Below are 9,375 nucleotides of genomic sequence, written 5' to 3'. Positions count from 1 at the left end.
CGCTCATTGTTATCTTGCCTGGCAATTGTTCTGCACAGTCCCCTAGGGGCTTGGACCCCATCACACAAAACCATCAAGGGAGGGCCCCCATCCCCCAAGGGCTGCCAGTTTAAAAGGTGACAGTGCAGGTGATAAATAGGACATAATAATGACCTCTATCTTTAAACTAAAAAAAAAAAAAAAATTACCAGTCAACCAAACGTCTCCTTGCCTTGATGCCGACTAGTACAATCAGTCCCTTTTGGCAGGTCTTCACTGGTACACGATCTTGGGAGGAAAAATAGAGAAGCAGGTCCATGGTTTTAATATTTGAAAACTTTATTTTCTCAAATGAGCACCAACACATATTGTAAATATGACAAACAATACGCCTCCCTCTAATACTGAAGAACTATGTACAATGTACAAATACATGAAAAGGTGAAAACAAATTATTTGAAAAAACAAACAAACAATTGCATTTCTCACCAAAGCAAATGACCTGAAAGAATATGCCAAAAAATAAAATTAAAATAAGATCAGAGAAATTAAAGTATACACAGTTTGTAAACACGAGAGCATCAACAGACAGGCTGGTATCGGAAATATCGTCTCTTCATTTTGTCAGTGGGGAAAGCATTCCCATTTCCTCATGAGAAACAGCACAAAGGAGTCCGTAACAATGAGAATAGCTTATTTGTGATTGTACCTTACCCAGCGCCATACTGCTTAAACACGCTGATTTTGTTTCAGAATTAAATGCTCTGGTCAAACGCTTTCCCGCTTGCTCTCTACAAGCAGAAGTCTTCAAAATCAACGCGGAACATTATCGTCTCCGAGCTTTCCCACAGCCAGCGGGAGGAGCTCGGAGCGGAGCTCTGCTTCTTGCAGATCTGTTCACCCAACAGGGGGTTTGCACATAACCTGTTCATCCAAGAACCATCTCATTCAGAACCATGATGCTTCTTCCGAAATGAGGAAGTGCAATGAAATGCATGATTAATACACTCACATATCATTAGAAAAACGCATACAGAGAAAGTTCGTATTTGATCATCACAAGAACGACAAGTTTCATTTGCAGATTTTTTTTTTTCGTTTTTCTTTTTAAAACCTGTGAACCAAAGAGAGGAAAGGAAAGAGCGTGCGACAGCTACTCAGCACTGCAAACAGCTCCTCACGCAGCAAGCACAGTCCAGCGGTTTGTGCTGTTGGTCCACTTTGAGATCAACAAAAAGACCCAATGAAATACAGACAAAAAAAGGGGGAGAAAGACAGAAAAGAAGACGGAAAATTAACTTGACCGCCAGAGATGTAAACGTTTACTGTAATTCAGCACATAGAAGCCTGGTTTCAAAGGAAACATTGAACCAGGATCCCCATCCAGAAAGATTTGTTTTGTAGTTTCAAAAGTTTGATTAGTTCGGTTTTTCCATCCCCCACCCGCTGCTCCCCCAAGCAACTGGAAACAAGAGAGTAGGAGGTTGCCGCACAAATCCACATCCCCAGTTTACATCTTTGTTACTCATGTCATTCTGGCCAATACTGGTGCAAGAGAACAGAGCAGGCCCACACGCTGCCATGAGATCTACTCGGGCAATCGCAAATGCCCAGACAGAGCCCCACTGACTTCCGCAGGGCTCTGTGTGGGACCGAGGGTCTTCTCTTGTACACTGAATTGCAGGACCGAGGTGGGAGGCATGCAGTCAGGGAGGGGCTGAGGCATGCGAGTCACTTCAGACATGCGAGCGCTCCCACCTGTCTAAGGTTACACACCTGCTTCAGAGCCTCCCTGGACAGGGGCCTCTGCCTGCAGCCTGGCAATGGCCTGTACAGGAGGGAAATTCTGCAGAATGGAACCAGAAATGATTCCTCTCCCCTACCATGCCCAGATGGAAAGTGTATTGACTTCTGAAAACAGCACGTAATTAGGATGGTTGTTTCCCTTTCGACAGATTTTCCAACAAAGAGAGAGGAAACGGTATAATTTATCAACAAAACAAAGCAGTGCTCTCCGGGAGGGGCTCCGAGAAAACAGCACCAAATATATTATTTTTTTTAAAAAATTAAATATTATTTACAAAAGTAGATTTCACAAGATAACGCTCGCTATGTTCGGTATATATTATCATCTCAACAGCTAGTGCAGGGGGCGGGATTTCACACATGATAAACCACCAGGGCCAAATATTTAAAACCACATGTGTCTTCGGGGGGCAAGGGGAGATGTGAGCTGAAGGGTGTAAGGACCCAGGGGCCAGAGCCACAGGAAATGGAGCAGAACGTGCAGCTGTTCCCACCTTCGCTGAAGATGCTGACCCCCTGGACTACCCTTCCCAGCATGCAGTGCTCCATCCTCATCTAGACATTTCATTGCCTCAGTGGGCCCAACCCTTCCCACCCTTTGATGGAAGTAACTGGCTACAGTTAGTTGACACGACCAATGGGATGCAGGTGGCAGGTTCTTTGGTTATGCTCTGACTATATTCGTTTGCAAATCATCAATTTAGAATGCACCGATTCCCATATCCTCTAGCCTCTAGATCTGGTCACTCTGTTGTGTCATCAACTCCCAATACTGTCCCAAATCTTAATACAGTAGGTCACAGGTGAGTTAGCAGTGGACTTAACATCGTAAGAAGCACTTTAGGTTTAATGGACACATGGCGGAGTACACACATTAAATGAGCCTGGCAGGCCAGGATTACTCGTAGCCCCACACAGCGTATAAACACTGATCTGCAGCTACGAGCGTGCGTGCACGCATAGGTGCGCAGGCTAACACACATTTTTCATAACAGGATTTGAGGCCAGGTTCTCAACTGTCGTAAACTGGGGTAGCTCCGCAGAAGGGAAAGCAGAGAATTGACACCGTTTGGCCATGTCCAAACTTACAGTGGTCGCCTTTAAAAATACAGCGCCCGTAAACGGTGAAAGAAGCACCGTGCGATCTCATCCACCACAGGTGTGTTTTGCACATGGGGAATGGCTTCTGCAGCTGAAGCCATGCTGCTGACTGCCCAGACCTTTAAAGCGTGCTGCAGTATTCTACATGAAGGCTGCAAAATACTATAGCTTACAATGGGAAGTGGCAGCGTTGAGGCTAGTATTGGAGCGCGCCAGGGTAATCTTTTTATAGGCATATTTGGCTTTTTATTGGCAATCACTGTGCTGCCAACCTACAGCTGCAAACCTAGGAATGCTCCGCTCTCACCTTCACACAAGCTGCTTTGGGCAGTCCCTTACTTTGCCCATTCAGATCAAATCTAACAACTGTGTTTTCAGGGAAAGAGAATAGGTTTTCAAACCAGGTAAATGACTCCCTGCTGGCCAAAAACAGTAATATATCCCAGCTCAATATTCAGGGGAAAGGAAAATACAGAGGAGGCCAATGCCAGAGGCAACTGGCTGAAAGAGAAAAAACTCCTCAACCTCGATACCTTTCTTGCTCTCTTTGTGACAGCGGGGAATGAGGATTAAGGAAGCAGAGCCTGGCAGGAATGAGCTGAGGTGGTCTTGTTATGCAGCTGCATCAGGCAGGGTGAAGGCAGAAGCCACCCTAGCATGACCAAGGAAGGCATTAAGCCCATGACTTCCCGCAGCTGCAGTCAGTCTGCCTCATATTCCCTACTCCAAGTCAGACCCACACACTGTCAGTGGGATGTGGCATGTGCACAAGCACTCTTCCCATGGCCCTACCAGGCCGGGGTTTAATCACAGGTACCCGACATGAAAGCCCAGTCCTGTTTCTAACCAACCCTTCTGCATCCTCTCCAGTCAGCTCTCAATATGCCTGTGAAGTTCCCCCCAACTTTGTCCACTTGGAACAGCTAGGAAAAAAAGATGCCATTAGGTGACAATCACCAGAGGAGCTGTGAACACCTGCACGTTACTCTTCCTGACTAGATTAAAAAGGATTTTCCCCCAGTGGATGAACCTACTTGAAAGAATTCCACAAACAAAAAAGAAATTCGCTCTGAGAGATAAAAACTAATTCAGTTAAATAGTCATGAGTGATGCACCAGATCCTGGCTGGACTTTTGTGAAAAAAGCTTCACAACGTCATTTATGTGCAACACATCTCTTCCACACATACAATCCCTCTCCCTCACCAACAACATTGAGATAGTTCATTAAAATTAATAATCAAAACTTAAAAGGGCAGGACTTGTCTCTTGCCATTAGACATCCAACCCTCTTTTCCCCCGACAACTCCACGGCACGAATCCTATGGGGATGTCGAGTGTCTTTGCTTGCTGAAGTATCACATCTTTTTAAAAACACTAGGGGCATGGGGACTTGGGGGATACATCAGGGCTTGAAATATCCACCTGTGCAAAATATTAGCAACTGCCGGAGCCATCTGCTGTCACCTTGCATCTCTGATGGGCTCACAGAGGGGAACTGATGGCTGGGGTCAAAACATTTTGAGCAAAATCCTGTTTGCACATTTTTCTATTGCGTGTTAGGATGACTGGATCCTAAGCTGTAACACTGCTCTAAGGGCACGCGGTAAGGCCAGGATAATTAAGGTGCACCTTATAGTTCCAAGTTTGTCTACAACCCCCCATGCTTTCCTGTCACTTGCCCAACACGCACCTTGGTTTTCGCCTCTCTGTCATGCCTCTGAAGCCTAGCGCCAGCCTCTCCTACATTACACAGTTTTGCTCCTCCTCTCAGCTGCCTGCAGGCAGGGGTGCTGAGGTCGCCCCAGCTCTGCTCTGCCAGGGTGATTTACCCCTTAGCTGTGAAAGTGGAGGAGGAGGAGGAGCGCGTGGGGAGTCTTGCCGTCAGCCCCCACCCCAACAAGTCAACAAAAGGCGACCATGTGGTCAATACGAAACAACCCACCAACAGATGGTACTAGACAGCGGATTCAGGACTTGGCTGGTGGAGGGGGTTTGGTTACCACTTGTGCTCAGCCAGCTTCATCTAAGGCTCTGCCTTTGCAGCGGCAGGCTTGAGATTCAGAGAGAACGCAGCCATGAGGTATTTTTCTGTCCGATCAGACAAGGAGATCGTTTCAAGCCTTAAAGGACTTAAAGGAAAAGTAGAGCTTTGTTTCTGATTACTTCCCCTTCTGCCCTCCCGCCCCCACCCTTCCTCTCCCTTCCTACCCAAGACTCAGGTCTCCTTCCCACGCTGAGACCTTCCGATAAAATGCCGCCAAAGAAGCCAGCTTCAGTTCGCGCTTAGACATTCGTCAACATGGAATGCTGTCGGGCATTTGGTGCATTCTCTTAGCCAACGCCAGAACAGAGAGAGAAGCAGCCAGGGTCAACTCACAAACAGATACAAAGCAAAGAGACAGAGAGACAGAAATTTAGAGGCCAGTCACCAATAAGGATGGAGAAGGGTGTGAAGATGCTCCCAGATTGCAGAGCCTCTAAATGCATGGAACCAAGCGTTCAGTCACTCTCTCACTCTTGGATATAATGTTCGGTTGGATGGCATTCTCTCACACGCCGGGTTGGCCGGGCTCCTCCCGTTCAATCCCAGCCATTATCCTTGATCATGTGAGCTAGTTCAATGATGTATTTGCCTTCTTTATACTTCTGGCTGCTCTCAAAAGCGTGTTCCTGAAGAAAACAGAGAGAAGGTGGGGTCAAAAGGAGACCTGAGGGGTACAGAAAAGAAAGGGCAGTCGAGCGGTGAAGCCAGGAGGTTGGGAGTCCTGGGTTCGAGTCTCAGCTCTCGGGAGGGGACGGGGTCTGGAGGTTAGCACAGAGGGACATGAATCCAAGTTTGCGTCCACGTTTTTGGGCATCTAAGATTCTGGCCCTCAGTAAACCCGTAGCTCATTGTCTGGACTTCTGTTCTCTTTCAGCCTCCTGTAAAGCTAGGGGGTTGCACTCTTTTTGACTGTGTGTAGCCTGTCATAATAAGAGACTGCAAGCAAGATGGAGCAATATCCTTGTCCCTATGGGAGTGTTAAGGGATTTCCACCAAGACCAGGGCCCTTTTGCAAGACACCGCGCATGCCCAGAGGAAGAAACAGTCTCTGCCATGGAACGCTTGCAAATTACGTGTAGTAGCCAGATACAGATGGCCAGGGAAGTGACTGACCCCAGGTCCCACAGCAGGTGAGTGGCAAAGCCAGGACACGTACTGGGGGTTTCAGACTCGCATGTCACTGCCCTGTACCTAAACTGTGCCGACTCCTCACACACAAGTCTTAACGAAGGAACAGGGACATGTATGTCCAGGACACTCACGTATTTCCAGCCCAGCGTGGTTTTGCAGTTTTCACAGTAAATGTCTGCAACCGCATGTAATCCTGTTAGTAGCACCCGCTCCTCTGCTGGGCCGCAACCCACGTTAACTCTGGGAGAGAAGGGAAGAAAAAGAGACAGCTCCATTAGCATGCTGCTTTCACTATTGGATGCTGCAATGTCATCAATGGCCATTTTGTTGCAGGGCTAGGAAAATACAGAAGGGTGTTTCTAGCACTAAACACAACTGCCATCCCCAAGCAGCTCTCCTCTCACTAGGGGTTTTCTCCATTTACACTGACTATTTTTACCCCAAAGCTGAGGACTAGAAAAATTCCAAGACTTCCCAGGAAAAGAAAATTGTCTGATGCTTCAGAAGAAAGTTTCCCATTTCAAACTGCCGTGTGAAATGATGCAGTTTTTATTTTGATGCTCTCAAGTGGCAAAACAAAAACGTAGCCTCGATGCCCTTTTGCCCTGGGAAGTTCCATAGAAAATAGTAACTTTAACATCATTACTTTTTTTGCAAAGGGAACAAATTGGTCAAAAAAATAATGTTGGCCAGCACTAAAATATGCTAATACCTCACTCTGAACTACTATTGCATATTTACAAACTTTGGTGTTTGGTGCTTACCGCATCCCCGGAGCAGTGAGTGATGTTAAAGTGAGCTGTTTTTTTCCTCGGTGCCATGAAAAACAAACCACCTTAGCCCAGCCTTTTAGCTGAATCATAAGGTTATATAGTAGGGCTGGAAGGCACCATATGAGGTTATCTGGTTGAGCCCTCAGCCCAAGACAGGATCATCCTCGATATCATGAATATAAAATCATGTGTGAATCAGTGCTGTTTCTTTTCAACCATTCTGCAGCGCTGATGCAAGCTCACAGAGTCTGAGCTCTGCCTTCCCATTGTAAAGAAAGAAGGCAAATCCTTCTGCTGCTTTTATCTATGGGGTTTGAGCTTTTGGGTATTTTGTCAAAAGTCTACCCCCCAAAGATGCAGCAATGACAGTTCTGAAGTTGCACTCACACTGAGTTGAAGAGGTAGGCTCGCCCTTGGCTTCCTTGAAAGGACTGAAAGGCAAGAAAACAAAAATCAGTCATTGATAGAAAGCTGCCCTGCATGGGAACATTCCCCACAACCTCCATAACGACCTCAAAGGAGAGACAGCAAGTTCTGAGAACCGCACATCATCACTGTGCCCCAGGAGGGAAGGCACCGAGTGACACGTCTGGAGAAGACGAGAACAGATCAGTGAAGCTCTGCCCTGGATGTGGAAAGCGCCTGGTCTGCCTCAAGTTCTAACAGGTACACATTTTAAAGGGAGCGCTGGCAGCCTGCTGAGAACTGCACCTGTCTCCTACCGCCTGATCTGATCACCACCCACAGCCCTGCAAGCCCCCACAGTACTCTTCAGCACTGAAGCCCTATGCTTTTTTTTCTGTATTTCACCCAGAGCAAATGCTGGTGGCTTCACCTTCCTGGTCTGAAAGAATGTCATCTTCCTGTTCTTCATGCTCTAGTTGATTCCCATTTCTCATGGGCCCTCCGCAAACTCAGCCCCCCATCAGAGCTCTTTCAGATTGCATTTCTATAGACAAAACCTAGTGTTTAGGCCTGAGCTGCCCCATGGCATCACTTCCATTTTCCAGATGCTGCTGTGGCCTTTGTGACCAGCCAACTGCGCCACTGAAGGAAGTGCTGAAATCTATATTATTTCTATTACCACGATTGCTACGTGCTCTACAGTAATGCCCACAGACTTTGGTCAGAGATCAGGCCCTCGTGGTGCTAGGTGCTGCGCATGCACACAGACAAAGACAATCTCTGCTCCAGACAAGCTGTGCCAAATGTCCCCCAGACAGCATGGACAAGGTCATATCTGAGCCAACCAGACACAACATGTGACTCCATGCTGTAGCCTTTGCACCCAGGGAATTTCTGGCTGGCTGTCTCCATCTCATGAAGCAGCCCTGTGGAAGAGCGTTTCTGCCTCTGAGCCGATGCTCCTAACCCCTGAGCTCAGGCAGCTTGAGCCTTCAGAGCCAGAGGGATCAAACACCCATCCCACTCCCAATGCAGGAAGCCCTGCCTGGGATTGAAGCACATTGCGCTGCATGCAAAGGCAGTGTCATCGGAAAAAGTCAATCTGACCCAAGATGTGTTCCTGCCCTGTCCCAGTTTAGCTGCAGGTGTTGGGAGTGAGCAGGTCTTTAAGAGAGAGAGCCCTGACGTGGCACAGCCTGCATGTGAGACAGAAAAGAGCAATTCACTGAGTAATGGATGAGATTACAACTCCCCAAGAACTGGGCTTGAACCCCCCTCTCCAAGGGTGCATGTGCAATCCTCCCTCAGACCACCCTGGATGTGGTACCATGTGGTAGCTGGAGCCAAAGTAAAGGTCCATGCCCACAGACATGCTGTGAGAGGCTGAGGACCACTGGCTGAAGGAGCGTGCATTGGGCTAAAACACTGCCCAGGGACACATGGACACCATGCTGCGTCCAGGACCACGACTGCAGGATGAGCTCAAAGACTGTGATGAGGAAGGAAAAACAGCTCTGGGCTCCCAGAAGATGCCCAGGGCACACCTGGCTCTCGTACGCTCTGGTGAAAGTGAGGGATCCTGCATGCTGAGAAAGGCCTCTTTTCCCAGGAAGAATGCTAAATAAGATGCATGGCTCAAACGTGAATGAAACAGGGCTTATCAGAGCAGCTGCTTTCAAACTCTCTGCAGCGCTGAAGTCCTGTGTTGCTGTGATCCTCAGCCATACAGCACCGCCCAGCCCCACCGTATCTCATCCAACAGGGCTACAGCATGTCCACAGCCTTGCTCTCCACACTACTGGGAAGCAAACAGAAGCTGGATTTCAGAAGCTTGCTACCAACACCCCCTCCCCCACTGCAGGATTATTCTGGGTAATATTATTATTATTACCCTCTTCTTAACCCCACATTACAGGCCTAAGCAGTTATTTGCCAAGCTGCAGATGGGGTCCCCAGGTGGGGAAGCGCAGGCGGGCTCCACAAAGCAGAACGGCAGCAGCTGAATCTCACTTGCCTTCCACTCCCTCCCAGAAGAGTTTTCCATAAACATCAAAGCAACAGCATTTGCCAGCAGCAGCAGCTCTGGGAGCCGAGACTGCACTGGGACCAAAATAGGAGTTTCCGTTACTGCCGG

The 9,375-nt window shown here is 48.0% G+C and overlaps 1 protein-coding gene across 1 annotated transcript in view; it reads right to left on the bottom strand.

Moving 5' to 3' along the window:
* Positions 1–300: 300 nt before the first annotated feature.
* The window catches only part of YPEL2 (yippee like 2), a 36,444-nt gene continuing 27,369 nt past the window's right edge, over positions 301–9,375 (bottom strand). The window contains exons 3-5 of the mRNA XM_019493420.2: positions 7,224–7,267; positions 6,195–6,303; positions 301–5,558 (exon numbers count right to left, since the gene is read on the bottom strand). Of these exons, the coding sequence (XP_019348965.1) occupies positions 5,469–5,558; positions 6,195–6,303; positions 7,224–7,267 (243 nt within the window). The 3' untranslated portion in view covers positions 301–5,468. The remainder of the gene's footprint in view (positions 5,559–6,194; positions 6,304–7,223; positions 7,268–9,375) is intronic.

This window comes from Alligator mississippiensis, chromosome 14, assembly GCF_030867095.1.
Source record: "Alligator mississippiensis isolate rAllMis1 chromosome 14, rAllMis1, whole genome shotgun sequence".
NCBI lineage: Eukaryota > Metazoa > Chordata > Crocodylia > Alligatoridae > Alligator > Alligator mississippiensis.
The sequence above is the reverse complement of the archived record's forward strand: the minus strand, read 5'-3'. Positions and strand labels throughout refer to the sequence as shown.